This window comes from Zeus faber, assembly GCF_960531495.2.
Source record: "Zeus faber genome assembly, chromosome: 9".
NCBI lineage: Eukaryota > Metazoa > Chordata > Actinopteri > Zeiformes > Zeidae > Zeus > Zeus faber.
Window position 1 is genome coordinate 33,935,650 of NC_137197.1, and position 22,631 is coordinate 33,958,280.

At 41.0% G+C, this 22,631-nt stretch overlaps 1 protein-coding gene across 7 annotated transcripts in view; it reads right to left on the reverse strand.

Annotated features, from left to right (window-relative positions):
- cuedc1b (CUE domain containing 1b) overlaps positions 1-12,734 on the reverse strand; it is a 34,658-nt gene extending 21,924 nt beyond the window's left edge. For 5 of the 7 annotated variants that reach the window (XR_013844312.1, XR_013844313.1, XM_080006513.1 and 2 more), the window contains exons 1-6: positions 12,624-12,734; positions 12,265-12,372; positions 4,568-5,273; positions 3,988-4,115; positions 2,402-2,528; positions 392-644 (exon numbers count right to left, since the gene is read on the reverse strand). Coding sequence is in view for 3 of the 7 variants with exons in the window: in XM_080006513.1 (XP_079862639.1) it covers positions 392-644; positions 2,402-2,528; positions 3,988-4,115; positions 4,568-4,885 (826 nt within the window). In the remaining 4 variants the exon portion in view is untranslated. Of the gene's footprint in view, positions 1-391; positions 645-2,401; positions 2,529-3,987; positions 4,116-4,567; positions 5,274-12,264; positions 12,373-12,619 lie in introns of all 7 variants that reach the window. The other 2 variants (XR_013844315.1, XR_013844314.1) reach the window with 2 other exon arrangements.
- Positions 12,735-22,631: the final 9,897 nt, after the last annotated feature.

The following is a 22,631-nucleotide window of genomic DNA, read 5'->3' on the forward strand; positions in this document are numbered from 1 at the left end:
CATTTTTACATTCGATTGGGATGTTCCTGCCTGACTACCGACACATTTGAACCCAAACTATTGGAATGCATAAATCCCCTAGAACATACAGTGGGGGAAAAATTAATTATAATAATTTATATATTTTATTTAATGTGATTTTCTTTTTGATATTCTGTCTCTCACTGTTATAATAAACCTACCAAAAATTACCACTAAAATTATAGACCGTTCATTTCTTTGTCAGTGGGCAAACTTAAAAAAAAATCAGTGAGGGCTCAAATAATTATTTCCCCCACTGTAAATCACATTCTCAAGCACAAAATAGAAAGACAAAACAGGACAGCTGTGAATCGCGAGAGCTGAGTGTCTCTTCATAAGTGATGAGCGTGTGCAAGATTCAAAGTTCTACCTCTTTCCAAGGCAATCAGGAACTCGCGGTTCCTCTGCAGCTCCCTCATGAATTCCTCGTTCTGTAAGAATAGGGCGATACGCTCGTCCTCCAGGTATTGCTTCAACTTCCTCTCCTGTTCGCTTGCTCCCCCCGTGGTGCCCGGCCCTGCACTACTCCGTGCATCTACTGGCTTCGCGCCTCCTCTGGCCACCTGTTGACTTGCGGAGGTGAGGTAGGAGGAAGGCTGCGACGGGAGGCTGCTCTGAGAGCTCTGTAGTCATTTTATTTATTTATTTTTTAATTCAGTCAAAAAGGAAGAAAGGGAAGGGAGGCACACAAAGATTTGGATTTTGCCATGTATTTCCACATATTTTTAAGTTTCTTCTCAGCTCGAGTATCGCAACCGGGCCCGTTTCCATACCTTTTTGGGATATTTTTGGCCCATTTCTATTCCGATTGTGTGTTTGAGGCCTAATAACTTCCATGTTTAACATGACACACACTCATAATTTCTTACAGTATCTCAAAGAAACACCTACAGCACAATTAAGTTGAGTTAACATTGAGACAACATTAACAGTTAAATGTTATCTTTAAGGCTGCATTACCAAAAAGTTATGCAGTTTTCTGCTCTCTGTAGAGTGTTATAGCTGTTTTAATTAACACCTATAGCTGCTTGGTTATAATATCCACTTTACCATGAGAGTTACATTTTCAATAGCACTTTTTGCATCTTGGCCTGCCTGTTGCAGCAGCTCCCCACTTTTCCCCCACATTTTATTAAAACATTTTCAGCTGTCTTTACTAATTTAGTTAGTTTAGTTTCACTTGGTTAAGTTTGTTGATTGTTTAAAGTTAACTTTAAGTTATGTAGCTCATGAAGCTTTGACTCCACTGGCTGAACCGCCGAAGGAGCTTCGGAGACAGCGCATGGGGAAAGAGAGCAAGTGCAAGGCAAGGGAGAAGGACGCCTCAGTCATCATGAGGAATGTAAGATCTCTGGCCAATTCACTGCTTTGGTGTGCTGGCCTGTTTACAGGGAGTGCCGTCTGTTTTGCTTCACGCAAAATGGATGGTGAATGGGAATATACCGGAAAGTTCTGTCGATTTAGTGGACTTCACACTGCTATGAGCAGACCAGGGGAAACAGAGAGGTAAGAAGTGGGAGGTCTAGCCATCTGTGTTATCTCAAAATGGTGTAGCCCTGGATATATAACTTAAGTCAAGCTGCCGTGGAAAATTGCAGACTACGACTATACAATAATATTATTCCTTGAAGGCAAATATCTGCTTTGAACTTTCAACCACCATTGTATTGATGTTAGTGTAACAAATGGTCAAAGAGACATAATGTCAGAGGGCAACAGGGGGGGGGGGCCTCACCGGAAGTTTTATCATGAGGTGTTATCAACAGGGTTGGTTTTACGATTGTTTTTATTTGACCCCCACTGGGCAGTGTGCTTTCAGTTCAAGGAACCGATCATTCACTGTCTTCAGATAGGTCTGCTTGACCCCAAATAGTATGTCTTGGGTGTGTTTCTTCCCCAGTTACTAACCCTCTCTCCAATCACAATGTACTGTACTTTCCTTAAACAGTCTTGTTGAACCCTATAAGACACCACTCTAGCCAAAAATGCTAGAACTCCTCTGGTGTGCTACCAGTTCTGTCAGATGCCTTCTCTTGAGCTCAATAAAGAATAATCTGTTTTATGCTCCTATCCTGGTGGGTTACAATTGTTTATTGCAGTTTTTATAATTTCCTCAACAAACTCTCTTTACTCCATTCATTGAACGGCTGGCTTAAGAACTTACCATCTACCTTGGGAGTATTCGCACTCCATGGTTGTTTTTTTTACATCCCAATTGAATCATGATGACCCATATACCCAATATCTGTATGGTTATCATATCGGTTATATTTTTATAAAGCAGCAATATTCATACCCAAAATATTGTGAAATTATCAATATCAGATATTTGTCAAAGATTTCGTGATTATGTCAATATTGCCCAGCACTACTTGCTTACCTGTATATTGTTCAACTGTTGGGGGAGGATCCGTAGAAAGTTATCGGGGAGATTGCCTAGAAGTGGAGGGTTCCAGTTCCGGTAGCTTCTCACCGGCTGGTGTCCCGGTGGCTGCTGGGCTTCGAACCTAAAAGGGATACTGAAGTTATGAAAGGCAATACACGAGCAATGCCATTATAAATACATTAATCGAGGCACACAGCAAGCTGAAACACTGCAAAGTCATCGCCATTGTTTTTAACTGCCTCCTTCCGACACTCAGAGAGGAGATGACCAGAGAAAGCAAGAGAGAGCTTCTACTAGGCTTGAGCGATATCCAAAATGTTATATTGTGATGTAGTCCCGCCCAAATATCGTAATACAAGATATTATCGTCGTTGTTGACATGGGGGAGCAGTGACTGAGAAAGTGTTCCCATTACGCACCGTGTCTTTTTGGTTTCATTCAAATACAATAAAAACCCCTCTTTGAAAAGCTATTTGTTTTCTTTGGAGAGACGGTGAACCTTTATGCCGGATCACAGATCGCAAGTTGCAAGTGGGTGTTCATGTAACGTGCATTATAATAACAGGATAAAACAGATAGAATCTTACAAAAATGCAAAGGAATAATATTTCAATGAAGAATTATAAATAAGGGGAATCAAAAATATATTTTTATGTGTGTGAATTGTCCGTGTTCGGATCCTCCATGCATCCCGATAGCCATGCCCCGTTCCTCCAAATAAAACAACTAAAAATAGTGTGGGGACGGGGCACGGAGAAACCGGGGACGACTCGTAGACTCGTTAAGATTATTTTCTGCGCATAACGCATGGAGAGGGGGTGATCGGGGATCGGTTTCCTTCCATACTGTTCCATACGCACTTGTTTTGTTTCATAAGCAGACGCAAAATAAAAACGCTAAATTCTAAAATCTAATTCATCTAAAAGCGTCATTGGTGCCGTCAGAGCTGCCACCACCATCCACGCCCACCACCAGGTCCAAATCCTCCATCCGCTTCCTCGTTGTTGTGCACATACGTCCACATAATGAATGAGCTTCGTCCGTCACTCCCCGTGGTCCCACGGACAGAGGCGATATTTAGATACTGTGAAAATATTGCATATGGTGGCAAATATTGTGATATTCAATATTATCGAATATCGGCCCAAGCCTAGCCTCTACTGAAGTACATATGACCAAAAAAAGGTTGTTAGAAAGGTCAAGAAACCCTTTGGTATATTTGGCCGATATTTCCAGGAAATAACATAATATTAAAATGGATTGGCTGATCTTGAAGGGTCGTTTATCATGGTATCATTGTCCCATCGGACTGCATCGAAACCTGCTGAAGGGGTACCGTATAGCTCCAAAAAAAGGCCAAACCTATCCTTAAATAGTACTTGTTTTTAATGATTATTTCCTGTATTTATGCAGGTTAAGTAAATAAAGGTCCCACTGAGATTAGGATCTCTTTTGCAAGTTACCTTACAAGAAAAAAATCACGCTTAGTGTGAAAATGAATAGTTCATTTAGCTATTAAGCCAGTTACATTATAAAGGGTTATTAATGCTTCTAAATAAGGCTCATAGATCCTTCCTTACCTTGGTGGGGGGTTGGGAGGGGCATCTGGGTATTTCCTGTCATATATGTGCATGTCATACGTCGGAGGGGAGTAGACAGGAGGCGGTTCCTCATCTGAACTGTCAGGCTCCAATGTTCGATCCAGGATCTAGCCAGAGCCATAAATAAATAAATAAATAAATAAATAATAATAGGCAACTTGAGTTGCCAGGTAACTTCTGTAAAAAGTAGATTATATGAAAATAGTATGAATTGGATTACATGTTCAATACACTTTTGACTACAAAAAAACCAAAGTGTACTGTGATTTCTGAAGAACAATTAAATGTAAATTGGTATCGTGTAATATACTATACAGTAATTAACTACAATATACAGCATTTTATGGCAACTTTTCTGGCAGTCGTTCACTGTAAATTCTAGTAAACGTTCTGAAATTTGTTAGAGCCGTCTAATTCAATAATCGCTTACTTAAATAGCTGCTGCCTTAGTAAATCAGTTCAATTTCATGCATTTCAATTTCATGCAGACTGCCAGCGCAATTTGCAATAAAAGGTGCAACATAGATTGCAATGTTGGCAAATCTGTTATTCCACTGACCTCAGGAGGAATGCTGTCATCCGAGTCCGAGCTATCATCTGAGGCCTGTCTGTCAACGCTCATTTGGAGCAGCTGATCAATGGTGGCATCCACTGCTCCGTTGTTAGAGCGGAGCACACATTCTATGACCTCATAGTCCATAGTGGGGAACATGGTCTTGAAGTCCTCCATGGCCTGGTTGAACTCTAGTCGCCGAACTTGCCGGTTAGGTCTGCTGTTGTTGAGCTGCCCTGGCGTTGAGCTGCCATCACTGTCCCTGCCACCTCCCCCACTCCTGGAGCTTCCATTGCTGCTACTCCGCCTAAACAGGCTGGTCATCCTCGGGACTGGCCCGAGGCAGTCAGCGTGATAAGGTGGGCCTTCACGGCTACAGCAACTCCTCTCCTCTGGCTGTCAGAGGACTAGCGAGGTTTCTCTTTCCAATGCTTTCAGGTTTTTTCCTCCCACTCAATTTTCCACTCAGTTTGTCATTCAAACACAATCATGGTTGGTATTGGTGAGGATTACCAAAAAGTTAACATTTTTATCTCCTTCCAATTCAGTTTGCCATTCAACTTTATGCCTTGTTCACTGATGTTTAGTGACAATTAAATGACCGGATGAATATTTGACAGATATTAAGCGTTGTTTAAAGGTTCCGTCAACATGACCTGTTTGGAGCTTGTACCAAACAGGGGGCCTTCATAGAAAGTCCTGTCATCAGCACCTAAAAAAAAATAAAATAATAAAAAGACATGGTAATTGCTAATAGATATGAATACGAAACAAATGGTGCAATACACAAGGTCTTTCACAATGTGTAGTCCAGACAACTGTGATTAACCTATGATGTCCTCTTGTTAAGATGCAACGACTGGCCAAGACATCTGATTAAGTCTCCCTGTACTGATTAGAACTGACTTTGGATGCACATCACTGAAGCAATGGTGTGAGGGGCCAAATACAGTCATCCATACTTGTGACCATTTTTTTTTTTTCTAAAGGAAAAATTATCTGTAGGACAAACATGTTTGAATATGGTTGTTTTATGTCTTGGACCACAGCAGATTCTATTCATGGTAAACCTGGATCTCGTTCTAGCTGAAGCTCTCAGAATTTATATTTAGGTCAACATTAAGTGGAGTATTACAGCTACACCTATTCCTGACTGGTTAGTGGAAACGATGAAATCCCCACTAAGGTAAGCACAATAACTTGGGACTACAAGTAGGTTTAGCCACATCTTCCCAACTAAGTATATTGACGAGGAGGAATATAGATAACCTCTGTAATAGGAAACCGCTATATTGGTTATGGGTGCAAATTTCTATGTAAATGTGTCGTACTAAGCGGATCTAAAAGGTTCACTTGTTCACGCTGTTTTCGCACCAAAATTAGCAGGTTGACCCATTTGGTTTTTTTTTTAAACCCAGATCAACCCGCTAAAAATAGGCAATTGACATATTTCCGATTGCCAGGATAAACAGTTTATTTTTGATGCATCACATTTGACATCATGAACATGTCTAAAAAGGGCCGTGTCATGTTCCAGTATGATTGGGAATAAAACAGCGGAGGAGACAGCAACTTAAACAGACAACATAATACTGGGGAGGGAAAATAAAAAATAAAAATTTAAAAAAGGATTTCGAGCCGTTCAAAAGAATCGGATCATTCATTAATGACCCAACACTACAAGAAAAGCAGCATGTACAAATCTGATTCACGCACCAACTCTGCTTCGCACACCGAAGGACTGGTGCGCACTGCCGCACGCATACCCCATTCTGCCAGTATGCAAACTGGTCCTTCGGTGGCGGGGAGCGGGGACCAGCGGGGAGCATGGGGGTCCTCCGTTGGGGTCCCCACAGTGTGATCCCCACACTCGTATTTCACAGTCCCCCATGCGGAAAAGAGTCTAACTTCTGATTTTTCTCCAACGCACGTTGCATCATGTAGGTAAAGGGGCCAAAATGAGTGGGTGAACCTGGGTGTCCTGTTCACATCAGAACCGACCGGAAGTGGATCTGATTAAAACCCAGGTCTATTGCCGGGTAATTTGACCCAGGTATTTCCTTTCCCACTGGTGACAATTGCCGATTGTTAGTGGATGTTATAGGGTTTTTGGTGCAGTGGGAAAGGGGTTTTAGAAAGGCAGGGTTCAAAAAGGCACTATACTTTCTTAAAGAGTGTCTCTACTTCTGAACATAAGCACTTTATGGTGGACAGAAGAGGCTAGACAACTTAAATCTGTTATTTTCGCTGACTTGTTAGTTTTGAAGAGTGGGACAAGAGCTCAAGACAACCCCCACTCCAGGATATTTTGATGTCTGCACAGTGTGGAAAAAAATGGGCTGCCATGTTGGGTTCACGTTTGTATTGGAGATATAAGGGCAATAAAGTTGCTGACAAAAATGGCAAAAGACAAAATAAAATAACAAGGCAGCCTGAAAAACATTACAACAAGCCGGATTTCCCAATTGAGCAGCCAAAATTATCATACATTCAATATCTACCTCGAAGAGCCAGGGTTGTGTTACGTACAGTGTATAGGCAGATATGGGCCATAGTTGGCAACAATGATGGCTTTGGCTCGGATTGTGTTGGTTTAACAGCAATAGATTACAAGTTTATTTTTAATATACCAAGACATAACACCAAAAATATAGGAAATGTGGCCTTTAAAAACAAACAAAAAAAAAAAAGGCAAAAAATTTATATATGCAACAGTAGTCTAGATTTTCAATGTTACACCCAAGGATTTCTGCCATTGTGACTGCTATCCAATTACAGATGCAGAATGGGATCGACAATGGGCAGTGTGACGGTAAGAGAGTTAAAAAAAAAAACAAAAAAAAAACAGGATCCCATCATTATTTTTCTGACAAAGCAAATTCCCATTAGGTTGATGCCACACTGGTTATTGTGCTTTGCGTCTTGGGATGAGAATGGAGACATTGGGTTTGCTGTTCCATCTGTGGCCCTTCCTGGCACTGTCTGGCAGGAGCACAGTAGCAGCGCAGGATATGTGGTCAAGGAAATGTATTCAAGGTGAAGGGGGTCTGGCACAAGCTGGTGAATATCAGAGGGAGACAGAGAGTTTGGATCAAGCCTGCCAGCAGAGAATTTTCATTTGAAGCGACACACTAAAACGGAGCATCAGGAACAGGATTATAGAGGCATGTTAGAATGACGAGAATGGCTAGAATGCATAATCTGTTTTTTTAGCAGAGAACTTCAAATAAATGTTTTGAGGACCTCGGAGACCTATATAAACCTGCTGAAAAGGAGCATTATAGGTCCCCTTTAAATTAGGCCTTGTAGATCTGATACAAATCAAGATTCAGGAACTGAATGGCTTATTTCTCACCTCAAATTAGTTCAGAAATTTTGGTGGACTGATAAGGTGAAATCAGTTAAGGTTTATTGACTAAATACAGCGGAAGCAGGAAGTAAAGCTCAAACCACATTGGGTTACAGAACTAGGTCCCTAGTTCTCAGGGGGGCGGTGCACCCACTGAAACAGAGGATCCTGGAACAGTTTAGAGACATGTTAGAATGGCTAGGGTGCATAATCTCAGAGTGGTATTTTCACCTCAGAGACATTAAATTGTTGAAAAGGAGCATAATAGGTTCCCTTTTAAACTAAGGAATACATACACTACTCACAAAAAGTTAGGGATATTTGGCTTTCGGGTGAAATTTATGGAAAATGTAAAAAGTTCACGCTACAGTGATATTATATCATGACAGTAGGGCATTTAAGTAGAAGCATGCAATGGTGATTTCCTCATCTCAAACAATTGATTGAAACAAAAGCCAACAACAGTGGTGGGTATACCACAACAAAAAATGTCAATGTCTCAATAACTTGTCATGTGCCCTTGAGCATCAATTACAGCTTGACAACGACATCTCATGCTGTTCACAAGTCGACTTATTGTCTGCTGAGGCATGACCCCCCACTCTTCTTGAAGGGTGGCCCTCAGGTCATTGAGGTTCTGGGGTACAGTGTCACGAACCTCTACACGGCGACTCAGCTGATCCCATAGGTTTTCTATGGGATTCAGGTCTGGAGAAAGTGCAGGCCACTCCATTTGAGGTACCCCAGTCTCCAGCAGCCGTTCCCTAATGATGCCACCTCGATGAGCTGGAACATTGTCCTCCATGAAGATGAAAAGAGGCCTGTGTTGTTCATGCAGGGGCACAATGACTGGATGAATGATGTTATTCAGGTAGTATGGGCTTGTCACTGAGGCCCACTGGTCCCACGTCCAGCGTAAATGCTCCCTGGCCCATGCAAGACAATGATGCCTGTGCCTGGTGGTGTGGTCAGGTACCGTTGCAGGTGGTCTAGCACGCAGACGACGCTGATGGTTTTGAATGGTCTCACGTGGCACTTGGGTGCCTCTCACCTCCCTTAAATGTGCCTGGAGTTGAGTGGCATCATCATCCGGTTCCGCAGGGCACTGTTCACAGTGAAGCGGTCATCAGTGTGGGATGTGGCCAAAGGACGTCCACTTCTATGCCTTTCTGTGACTCTTCCAGTCTCTCTGTATCTCTGTTGCAACCTGCTGATGACACTGAGCTCAGTGGCCACTTCCCTCTGACAACATCCTGTTTGAAGCCTCGCAATGGCGAGGTACTGTTGATCAGTTGTTAGGTGTCATCTTGGTCTCATGATGTCAAAATGTGAACAGCATGATGGAGAGGACTGTTTAAATACCAATTCTAATTGAACCAGGAAATGTATTGGTCGATTCATGAATCAAACACCTGTTGTGAATTTTGCCGTTCAGCTCCTTGTTAGAGAACAGCAAGTTGTGAAAAAAGTACTGAAACATTGAACAGTTGGACATGTGCATCTAAAAGTTTAGAGAAGGTCAAATTAAGTTCACCTGGAAAGGTTATAGTGCATTTTAGGTTCATCGTGAAATTTCACCCGAAAGCCGAATATCCCTAACTTTTTGTGAGTAGTGTAAGTCACATATTAGCGTTATGGTTGGATGTCACAATATTAACTATCAATAAATATTTTTATACAATTGGGTAAGATGTTATTTTGACATAAGGCATTAACAACATGAGCACTTATATTGCACTATATAAAATAAATGATGTATAAAGATATTTTTAAAAAATAGCTTTGTTTTTTTTAACTAATGCCACTATTTTATTCTGATTTCTACAGTTTCTTGCACTTGTATCTGGTTGAATTTTAGTTAAAGTTTGTGGTTGTTTCAATGGTCGATCGACAGACCTGGACAAATTTGTTGGTACCCTTACAGCTCATTGAAACAATGCTTCATTCCTCCTGAAAAGTGATGAAATTAAAAGCAATTTTCTCATGTATGCCTGCATGCCTTTGGTATGTCAGAGTAAAGCAAAGAAACTGGGAAAAGAGATAAATTATTGCTAAAGAGATCAACTATATTCTAAAATGGCCTGGACAAAAATGATGGGACCCTCAACCAAATATTTTGTTGCACAACCTTTAGAGGCAATCACTGCAATCAAGTGATTTTTATAGCTCTCAATGAGACTTCTGCACCTGTCAACAGGTGGTTTGGCCCACCCTGAGCAAACTGCTCCAGCTGTCTCAGGTTTGAAGGGTGCCTTCTCCAGACTGCATGTTTTCCATAGATGTTTGATAGGATTCAGATCAGGGCTCATAGAAAGCCACTTCAGAATAGTCCAATGTTTTGTTGTTATCCATTCTTGAGTGCTTTTAGCTGTGTGTTTTGGGTCATTATCCTGTTGGAGGACCCATGACCTGCAACTGAGACAGAGCTTTCTGACACTGGGCAGTACGTTTCGCTCCAGAATGCCTTGATAGTCTTGAGATTTCATTGTGCCCTGCAGATTCAAGGCACCCCATGCCAGACGCAACACAGCAGCACCAAAACATCCTCCTCCATGTTTCACAGTAGGTATAGCGCTTTTCTTGGAAAGCGTCATTTTTTCGTCTGTGAACATAGAGCTGATGTGACTTCTAAAAACTCCAGTTTTGACTCTCTCAGAAGCATTGTGGCTTGCCAATATGCATTTAAGCAAATTCCAGTCTGGCTTTATGTTTTTCTTTCAAAAGTGGAGTCCTCTCCTGGGTCTTCTTCCAGGAGCCCACGGTCACTCAAAATGCAATGGATGATGCGATCAGACACTGAGGTAACTTGACCTTGGAGTTCAGCTTGTACCTCTTTGGAAGTTGACTTTGGCTCTTTTTTTACCATTCGCACTATCCTTCCGTTTAATCTGGGGTCAATTTTCCTTTTGCGGCTGCATCCAAGGAGGTTGGCTACAATCCAATGGACCTTTAAGTTCTTAATAATATTTGCAACTGTAGTCACAGGAACATCAAGCTGCTTGGAGATGGTCTTATAGCCTTGACCTTTAACATGCTGCCTGTAATTTTCTTTCTGATCTCCTCAGACAACTCGCTCCTTTGCTTTCTCTGGTTCAGGTTCAGTGTGGTGCACAAGATGATACCAAACAGCCGAGTGACTACTTTTCTCCATGTAAATAGGCTGAATGACTGATTATAAGATTGAAGATATGTGATACCAATTAAAGAAAACAGTTTGAAATATCACTATAATCCAATTATTTATAATCTTTTCTAAGGGGTACCAACAAATCTGTCCAGGCCATTTTAGAATATACTTTATCTTTTTAGCAATAATTTATCTCTTCACAGTTTATTTGCTTTACTCTATGACATAACAAAGGGTAAATGTCAATGAATTGCTTTGCACTTGCATTTTTTTTTTTTTTTTTTTCCTCCGCACTTTGCAAACAGTACATAGAGAGTTTTAAAGTCTCATTCATGGAACATGGCAAATGTCCAACTGGCCAAACTAGACGGAGGACTAAACTACACATAGACGCAGCTCTTCCGACGACCGCTATGTCATACAACGTTGGATACTATTGCGGCCTAGGTGTGAAGCAAGCTACTTGAAATCAGTTCAACAGAAGTGAGGCTTCCTGCCTCCATGCCTAGGTGTTGTGAAAGGTTGTGCAGTCTGATTAGGTGGGGCCTAAAACTATAGATCACTGATTCTTATCACCAGCACTACTGTCTAAGACAAATACTAGAGCCAGCCATTTAACAGTAATGGTGCGCCACCAACTGGGGACGAATAATCTTAAATGTTTTATTTATTTTTTTACATATGCCGGCATTATCTTCTCTGGTTGGGACTACAATACTTCAAATATGAGAGTGTCCAATTGTCAATGTGCTTCCAAAATAGTGATGACATCTTCGATTATGTTTCTTGAAAAAGGTCACTCGGTAATACATAAATAAGTCGTTCCATTTTTTTGCCTCTTCAAAGATTCGTTCGAGAGTCATACGTCACTATACACAAAGTGGGCTGCTGTATTATTGAATTGTATCGGCTGTTATTGAGAATTATAAGACCAAACCATTTAATTTGCAATGGCTTTGAACCATTTGTAGTCGTTAGAATGTGTATTCGGGCAGGCCTTTCGCGCCATGAACTACATTTCCCCCTTCTGCAGGCTACACTGTGCTGCTAGCGATAGCTCCTTCATATCGTTTCGTTACCGAGAAAAATAGCAACTAGTCAGCCGTTAGCGCACTCTAAAGCATATCAACATGGGAATAAACCATAGTAACTATTAACCACATTGCTTGATTTACCGTGTATTTAAAATGATAATGCAGACATTAATGCACATCGTCTAAAACTCACATTTGCCGACTGAGCTGGTCAAAGCCCAGTGTAACGGTGCAGCCCCTGGACCAGATCAGGACAGCGGGACCAGAAAACAGAGGGCCCTGGCGTCAGTGCTTGCCGACGCTAATCCAACCAAAAACATGACCAAATACAGGTTCCAGTAAATAAATGCTCATTACGATTTCTCACAAAATGTGTTTTTGAAGCAGATATACGGCAAAAATCCTTGTTCTGATTTTTTTTTTTTTTTTTTTTTAACAGTAAATGCTATCCTAGCCACCCTCAGCACGTAATAAAGCTGGCAACATTTAAGTAGTCGGGGGAGAAAATAAAAACCTCACACAAAACAAAACGTTTAAACCTTACTTACGCACCTAAAGATTTAAATAGCCGTATTCCTCAAATGTCCTGACTTTGAAGAAAGAAAACAACGAAGCTCGGTAGGGGGAAGACAGCAGGGTTATGTTTCATCCTGGTTGGAAATGTGTTTGGAGACCACCGGGAGGGGGCACTGTGTCCTTTGCTGTACGGTTGCAGCACACCCGCCTCCAGATGTTAATGCTACATTCCAATGGAACTCTGTCATTACGTGACGACACTGAAGTTACCTTTCGATTTACAGCTCCCGAGTCAGAAGTTAAGAGGAACGTTCAAGGAATCTTAACGCTGAAGTTAAGAGGAAAGTTCAAGGAATCTTAACGCTGAAGTTAAGAGGAAAGTTCAAGGAATCTTAACGCTGAAGTTAAGAGGAAAGTTCAAGGAATCTTAACGCTGAAGTTAAGAGGAACGTTCAAGGAATCTTAACGCTGAAGTTAAGAGGAAAGTTCAAGGAATCTTAACGCTGAAGTTAAGAGGAAAGTTCAAGGAATCTTAACGCTGAAGTTAAGAGGAACGTTCAAGGAATCTTAACGCTGAAGTTAAGAGGAAAGTTCAAGGAATCTTAACGCAGAAGTTAAGAGGAACGTTCAAGGAATCTTAACGCTGAAGTTAAGAGGAACGTTCAAGGAATCTTAACGCTGAAGTTAAGAGGAACGTTCAAGGAATCTTAACGCTGAAGTTAAGAGGAACGTTCAAGGAATCTTAACGCTGAAGTTAAGAGGAAAGTTCAAGGAATCTTAACGCTGAAGTTAAGAGGAACGTTCAAGGAATCTTAACGCTGAAGTTAAGAGGAACGTTCAAGGAATCTTAACGCTGAAGTTAAGAGGAAAGTTCAAGGAATCTTAACGCTGAAGTTAAGAGGAAAGTTCAAGGAATCTTAACGCTGAAGTTAAGAGGAAAGTTCAAGGAATCTTAACGCTGAAGTTAAGAGGAAAGTTCAAGGAATCTTAACGCTGAAGTTAAGAGGAAAGTTCAAGGAATCTTAACGCTGAAGTTAAGAGGAACGTTCAAGGAATCCTAACGCTGAAGTTAAGAGGAAAGTTCAAGGAATCTTAACGCTGAAGTTAAGAGGAAAGTTCAAGGAATCTTAACGCTGAAGTTAAGAGGAAAGTTCAAGGAATCTTAACGCTGAAGTTAAGAGGAAAGTTCAAGGAATCTTAACGCTGAAGTTAAGAGGAACGTTCAAGGAATCTTAACGCTGAAGTTAAGAGGAAAGTTCAAGGAATCTTAACGCTGAAGTTAAGAGGAAAGTTCAAGGAATCTTAACGCTGAAGTTAAGAGGAAAGTTCAAGGAATCCTAACGCTGAAGTTAAGAGGAAAGTTCAAGGAATCTTAACGCTGAAGTTAAGAGGAAAGTTCAAGGAATCTTAACGCAGAAGTTAAGAGGAAAGTTCAAGGAATCTTAACGCTGAAGTTAAGAGGAAAGTTCAAGGAATCTTAACGCTGAAGGAGCCGTCGATTCACGACGTCTGTTTTCATGGTGCGTTCAAATACCTCGGAACTTCTAGACCTACACGTAGACCACTGAAAACCAGGTCTAGATCTCTACTTATAGTTGTCAACCCTAGACTAGATCATAAGAAGCCCATACTGCATTTCTAACACAATTTCTGATTCGGGAAAATATTATTCTATTTGTTAAAACAGGAACAAGGTGGAGTTCACTGTATATTTTCTACACTGACCGCTCAGGACCGGGTATATTTCAAAAAATACATTACTTATAATTGTCAAACCTGGACTAGATTATAATAAGAAATCCATATTGTATTTCTAACACAATTTCTGATTTGTTAAAGTATTATTCTATTCATGAAAAAAGGGGAGATATCACTGCTTTTTGATATCACTGGGGGGGTGAACTTTACTTTAAGTCCACTTCATTCATGATTGTTATGTAGATCTTGTCTCATTTTAAAACAAAAGTAGTTATTCTTACCGCTTTTAAAAACAATTAGAACATCTTCATAGATTGGTCAATTAACGCTTCAAATTCTTCATTCAGAAAAGAAATTACTGTTGTTCGCTCACCTTTCCTTTCACTGCTTTAGCAAATGTTGATTTCCTCACCTTTGCTAAAGCCTTTATCTGGTCTGTGTTAGAAGTACCTTAAGTCAACCATTAGTGTGCTTGTTCTTCATTTGACCTATACTCAAGATATTTTTATGAAAAGCTTTGTCAATACTTTGTCACAATTATCAACATTTGATTGAGAAATAATTGAATTCATTTGTCCACTAACATCATTACAGTCCCTGCTGTTCTCCTGCCCACCAGTTGTCCTCATTCTGTTCCTACCTTTGTCAGTCACCTGACATTGCACCTGCATGCGATTGTAAATTTTGAACTATGCAAGTTTTGTTTTTTTTTTGCTATTCACCAGCCTTTACCTTTTGAAGTCCTGTGTTATGCCTGCTGACTAAGTAAATTGTTTTTGGTGTTTTTAATGCGCCTGCTTTTTGAGTTTGTCAAGATTGCTCTGCCAGTCCAGAGCGCGCACCCGAGAGCAGGCCTTTTATCCTTGAGCTGCCCTCAACGAGCCTAAATGAATGCATGTGCAGGAAGGTAGAAGCCCTCCACCACCATTCCCTTCGGCCCCTTACTATTCAGGTACATTTAATAAAATTAGAATATCATGAAAAAGTTCAATATTTTGTCACTCATTTCAGAAAGTGAAAACCATATATTATATAGATTCATTACACGTAGAGTGAAATATTTCAAGCCTTTATTTCTTTTGATGATTGTGGCTATAGATAAGGAAAACCCAAAATTCAGTGTCTCAGAAAATGACATAAGATCAATAAAAAAAAAAAAAAAAAAGGATATTTTAACAGAAATGTCAGGCTTCTGAAAAGTATATTCATCTCTATTCACTCAATACTTGGTTGGGCCTCTTTTTTGCATGAATGACTGCATCAAAGCGGCGTGGCATGGAGGCGATCAGCCTGTGGCATTGCTCAGGTGTAATGGAAGACCAGGTTGCTTTGATAGCAGCCTTCAGGTCATCTGCATTGTTGGGTCTGGTGTCTCATCTTCCTCTTGACGATACCCCATAGATTCGCTCTGGAGTTCAGATCAGGCAAGTTTGCTGGCCAATCAAGCACAGTAACACCATGGTCATTGAACCAGCTTGTGGTACCTTTGGCTGTGGACTTCAGAAAACACAATGGACCAACACAAGCAGATGACATGGCAGCCCAAAGCATCACTGACTGTGTAAACTTCACACTGGACTTCAAGCAACATGGATTCTGTGCCTCTCCACTTTTCCTCCAGACTCTGGGACCTTGATTTCCAAATGACTTGCAAAATTTACCTTCACCTGAAAAGAGGACTTCGGACCACTGAGCAACAGTCCAGTTCTTTTTCTCCACAGCTCAGGTAGACGCTTCTGACGTCATCTCTGGTTCAGGAGTGGCTTGACACGAGGAATGCGACATTTGTAGCCCATGCCTAGGATTCATCTGTGCGTAGTGGCTTTTGATGCGCTGACTCCAGCCTCAGTCCACTCCTTGTGAAGCTCCCCCAAATTCTTGAATGGATTTTGCTTGACAATCCTCTCAAGGCTGCGGTTATCCCTTTTGCTGGTGCACCTTTTCCTACCACACTTTTTCCTTCCACTCAACTTTCTATGAATATGCTTGGATACAGCACACTGTGAACAACCAGCTTCTTTAGCAATGACCTTTTGTGGCTTATCCTCCTTGTGGAGAGTGTCAATGACTGTCTTCTGGACATCTGTCAAGTCAGCAGTCTTCCCTGTGATTGTGTAGCCTACTGACCCAGACTGAGAGACCATTTAAAGGCTCAGGAAACCTTTGCAGGTGTTTTGAGTTCATTAGCTGATTAGGGTGTGACACCATGACTTTCCAGTGTTGTACTTTTTCACAATATTCTAATTTTCTGAGACACTGAATATGGGGTTTTCATTATCTATAGCCCAGTCATCAAAATTTCAAGAAATAAAGGCTTGAAATATTTCACTCTACGTGTAATGAATCTATATAATATATGGGTTTCACTTTCTGAAATGAGGGACAATAAATATTGAACTTTTTCACGATATTCTAATTTTATGAGATGTACCTGTATACACCGGTCAGCCACAACATTAAAACCACTGACAGATGAAGTGAATAACATTGCTCATCTCGTTACAATGGCACCTGTCAAGGGGTGGGATATATTAGGCAGCAAGTGAACAGCCAGTTCTTGAAGTTGATGTGTTGCAAGCAGGAGAAATGGGCAAGCATAAGGGTCTACTTGACAAGTGCCAAATTGTGATGGCTAGACGACTGGGTCAGAACATCTCCAAAACGCCAGGTCTTGTGGGGTGTTCACTTTACGCGGTACCTGCCAAAGGTGGTCCAAGGAAGGACAACTGGTGAACCGGTGACATGGGCGCCCATGGGCTCATTGATGTGCATGGGGAGCGAAGTCTAGCCCATCTGGTCCAATCCCACAGAAGAGCTACTGTAGCACAAATTGCTGAAATAGTTAATGCAGTGCATCGCAGCTTGCTGTGTAGCCGAAGACCAGTCAGAGTGACCCGAAAGCGCCTACAATCGGCATGTGAGTGTCAGAAATGGACCATGGTCTGGCCTGGTCTGATAAATCACATTTTCTTCTACATCATGTGGATGGCCACGGTTAGGGCCTGATCTGATTGAGCATCTGCAGGATGTGCCGGAACAACAAGCCCAACCAGACCCCCAATCCATGGGGGTCTCACCTCAACTCACAGGACTTAAAGGATCTGCTGCTAACATCTTTATGCCAGATACTGTAACAAAATAAGGTCACAATATATACATATATAAATCTATGTAATCACATAAACGTATATGCATACAAATAATGATGAACACAACTCCATATAACCCCAGTGACATATTTTCCATTATTCACATAATTTCCACAGATATCCAAGCCTTGGAGTCCAGACGCAGATGTCAGTATATAGGCCTCCCCACATCCCACAGACATTCCCAAGCTTTGGAGACCCAGACACAGCTGTCATTGATCACCTTGACGCAGCTACCGAGAGCGAGATCAACAATCGTCACATAGTTCACCAATGACCAGTAATGCCAAACTGAAGATATATTGTTTCTGACTTCCCATAATAAACCGTTTGACTCTGAGAGCCACTCTTTAGCACACTCTGATCCGACCCTAGTACAAGTAAAACCAATGTCTGTCTGGCTCTTTATTTAGGACCACCGATTGACAAACTGCAAATTATAACGACCCTTACATTTCTGTAACAATACCACAGGACACTTTCAGAGGTCCTCTGGAGTCCATGCACCGACGGGTCAGAGCTGTTTCGGCGGCGCGGGGGGGAGCTACACAATGTAAGTGGTGGTTTTAATGGTGTGTGTGTGTGTGTACACACTCAGGACTGGGTATATTTCAAAAACCACTTTACTTATAGTTGTCAAACCTGGAGTAGATTATAATAAGAAACCCATATTGTATTTCTAACACAATTTCAAATTTGTGTGTGTGTGTGTGTGTGTGTGTGTGTGTGTGTGTGTGTGTGTGTGTGTAAGTACAGATCTAGACCTGGTTTTATGTGATCTGCGTGGACAAAAAGAGTCCAGAAATTCCAAGGAATTTGAACGCACCTTGAAAATAGACACTGTGAATCGAAAGCTCACTTTAGCATTACGTTTCCCTTAACTTTCCCCTTAACTGCCAAATTGGAAGCTGCGAATCGGAAGCTAACTTCAGCGTCGTGGACACCCCAGGGATGAATCCCGAATGCTTTAAAAGCCACTTCCAGACTATTTCACATCACGTTTCCCCCTCAGTTTACTACAAACATGGGCGTGGGTAAGAATTAAATGTCAGGTTCTAGAAACACCCTGACAACCAGGAATAAAGTAGAGAATGTCAATATGTTGATGTGTGAAGACTCGTCCGCATTACGTGGACATGAAAAGATTGAGCAGCGCAAACTGAAATTTGCAGATTTTCTTCTGCACACACATAATAACTGCTGTCTTTGAGGAGTACAAATCTCAAGACGGAGAACAGACTAATAGAGTTTTGTGGTACTCCAGCACTCTCACGAATGTGTCTTCCCGCACTAGATTCTCCCCTTATTTGATGCCAAAACAAACATGGAGTTTGTTTAGTTAGTTCACTATATAGTTCACTACTATGGCTGTTTGTGCAGCAAAATTGCAGCGCTGATGTTATACACTAATTAGACCCTTGTGACCCTGCTGCAGTTCCACAAGTCCTCCATTTCAGAAGTCCACACTCGTCGACTTGCTGCTTTGTCTGGCTTCGCCATCATGCAGGTGCACAATCTCATAGGCTGTTGAAAAAAAAATTATAAAAGAGAATAAAATATTCTTATGGATGACCACTTTTAGTCTAACAGTTATTGCACTTTGCAGTTACAGTATTAACAGCTGTGCACCGCCTGTGAAATGGTGCTGTAGGGTTGCCAGTTCAGTCAATTGAGTTTTGTTGATGGTAATGTTCTGGCACAAGGCAATGCAGTTTTCACCTGACAACCCCAACTTCACTTGAAGCAACACTTCACAGCTGGCCAGCAGATAGATCGATGGTTATACGTAAAAAAAGTTTGATACGATAGGATTGGATCAGGCAAAATTGCAAGCTCTTGCAATTAATGCCAGAATTAATGGAACTCGTGTTAATTCTCAAATTCCTGGAGGGACTGAATGGACTTTGTTATAAGAATTTAATATGTCTATGTTTTGCTGTACTTTTCACATGAACGTTTGTCCAAAGTAGGTGTACTTTGCTTTTCTTGTATAAGGCTAAATAGGGTTCATGTCTTAAAAAATACATGAACTAATCACTTTCTGTGCCATAATGTGAAGAGGAGAAAGCCAACATGTCTCGACCATCAGAGAAGGGAACTTCAACAGATGATCTGTCTCAAGGAAATTGCCCCATCAGCGAAACTGTCTCATCAGCAGGACCTATGTGGCGGCATCGCGACACCTCAATGACTCGTCAGCTTCGCCACTCCTAGAAAACTGTATAAAAAACTCAGATCTCCAGTGAGAATTGAGCACTTCCTCTGTGGCACTCTGTTGTGTTGTTACACTGAAACTGCTCCTCTTGTAGCAGATTAAATACTTTATTAACCTAAAGTATTTGTCTCCGATTTCCTCTGTAACGATAAGTCAGTCCACGAACAAAGTTCATAACAATTTAACTTTACAGACTTAACCAGGGATCCGACCCAGTAGACAATTTAATGCAGCCTGCTACTTTACTATAATATTTTGTTCAATTTCACATAGGCTCTGCCTGCTAGCTTCATCCTTATCGACTTCCTCCGCGTTAGAGAAAATTGGAATATACCCATCAGACTATCAGCTGTGGCCTGCCCCTATGAAAGGGCCCTGCGCCTGTTGTTCTGCTCCCAATTTTCTTCAGGGACCATTCATTGAAGTTGGAAGATGAGCATACTCTGCAAGACATCAATAACATATTTAGAGACTTTTATAATTAGCTATATCACTCGGATAATTAATCGAATATATCAAACATTCACTCATTCCTTGATGATATTGACCTTCCTAAACCTTCGACGGAGCAGGCTACCACCTTAGATCAACCACTTACTCTTGAAGAACTCAGGAAAGTGCTCTTCTCTATGCCCAACAATAAATCACCTGGATCAGATGGCTACCTAGTGGAATTTTCTAAACACTTCTGGCCACTTATCTCCCCATTATTCATCAGAATGGTTACAGAGGTCAAGTCAACCTCCTCCATGCCTCTGCACATGAATACTGCTCTCATTTCGGTTTTGCTCAAACCCAAAAAGGATCCAACCCCCACCTCCAGTTACAGACCCATAAGCCTAATTAATTGCGACCTTAAGATTATAAGTAAAACACTAACCAACAGAATTGAAAAAGTAATTCCATTTATAATTCACCCAGATCAAACAGGCTTCGTCAAAGGCAGACACTCATCCAGCAATATGTGTTGTTTATTCAGTCGGATCACCATATCTCAAAGGTACAACTTTAATACGATTATTGCCTCTTTGGATGCCGAAAAAGCATTTGATAGAGTTAATTGGACATATCTCTTTTCAATCCTCAACAAATTTGGCTTTGGAGAGTCCCTCATTCAATGGATCAGAATCCTCTACATCTCCTCTCCATCTGCTTCTGTCATCACCAATGGTTACACTTCACACTCTACACTCTACAACACGGCACAAGACAAGGATGTCCGCTCTCCCTCTTACTATTCGCCATCTTTATTGAACCCCTCGCGGCGGCTATCCATCAAAACAGTAATATTGTAGGCATACAAAGAGGAAACTCTGTTCACAAAATCAGTTTGTATGCTGACGATATCCCCTACCGGAGGTGATCAATGTTATATCTAAATTCTCAGCTATCTCAGACTATTTAATTAATTGGACTAAAACCACAGTCTTACCACTCGGTGGGGGGGACTGTAATGCTGCAACCCAGAAACTTCACTTAACCATCACAACGGGCAATATTAGATACCTTGGTATTGATATCTCCCCCAATCTATCAGATTTGTTTACCCTTAACTTCCATTGCTCAAATCCATTGAAGAAGACCTCATTCGATGGAACAACCTACCCATCTCACTAATTGGTAGGATAGCAGCAGTGAAAATGAATATACTTCCAAAAATAAACTATGTATTTTCAATGACCCCAGTGCAACCAACAGTACATTAGTTTGATACTCTTGACTCAATAGTCAACAAATTTTATTTGAAATACAAGAAACCGAGAATTAAACTAGCAACACTACAGAAAAACAAAGACTGTGGAGGCCTAGCAGCCCCAAACTTTAGATACTACTATCTAGCATAACATCTTCAATTTATAATTGAATGGTTACAACCAGAGCAACAATTGGCCCATGGATGGCGAGACATTGAACAATCTGAATGTCAGGAGTTATCATTATCCGACCTCCCATTCCTTACTGAATCAATAAGGAAACATAATTGCTTTAAAAACCCATTTATCGCAACAACTCTGTCAGCCTGGTGGAAATTCCTCAAACTCAGTGGTCACACTCTATTGCCAAACAAATTCACGCCAATCTGGCACAACCCAGATTTCTTGGTTAAAAACAGAGCAAGAATCTTTAGGTCTTGGAAAAGACAAGGAATTACTCATATGGAACACATTTTTCAAAACAATTTGCTTATATCCTCCCCAACCTTAAACCAAAGGTATAATATCAGTGGCCAAGGCTTCCTTCAATTCCAGCAGTCTCTAAAAGTTAAAATCAATTTGACGAACAACATCCTACAACCACCTGAAATGATTGAACATCTCACTCATATTGGTCACTTGAAAAATCCCTTTTCCAGAATATACAAACTTTTATTAAAAACAGGCGACACCTTATCTTTACCTACAATGAAATGGGAAAGAGACCTTGCTGTTCCAACCGATATCAACCAGTGGAAGCTTGTTTGCAACAATACCTTTTCTATGACCCGCAACTCCAAAATCCAACTCATCCAATATAAGATTTTTACACAGAGCCCATATCACGGAACACAAAATGTTCAAAATGGGTTTTGTGGATGAAGACATTTGCTCTCACTGTTCCCTTGATACCAGAGATGACTACTTTCATGCCTTCTGGCTCTGCCCAGCATTCTGTACCAACATCACCAAGAAGCTATCAATCCTTCTGGGTTTCAGCACTCCATTCTCCCCATCTATATGTCTTCTCAGTGACCTCTACTCAGTCGACCCACCACTGAAACACCACCAACCCATTTTGATCGCCTTAACAATGGCCAAGAAAACAATATTACTCAATTGGAAAAAGAGAGATAATCTCACCACATCCCAATGGTTGCAGTTATTAATAGATTACATCTCAATGGAAAAACTATTGGCAATATCCCAAAACAATGTTGATTCATTTAATGAAATATGGGCTACTTTTATCACTGACATAACTCCATCATTTAATACTTGAGTCTTC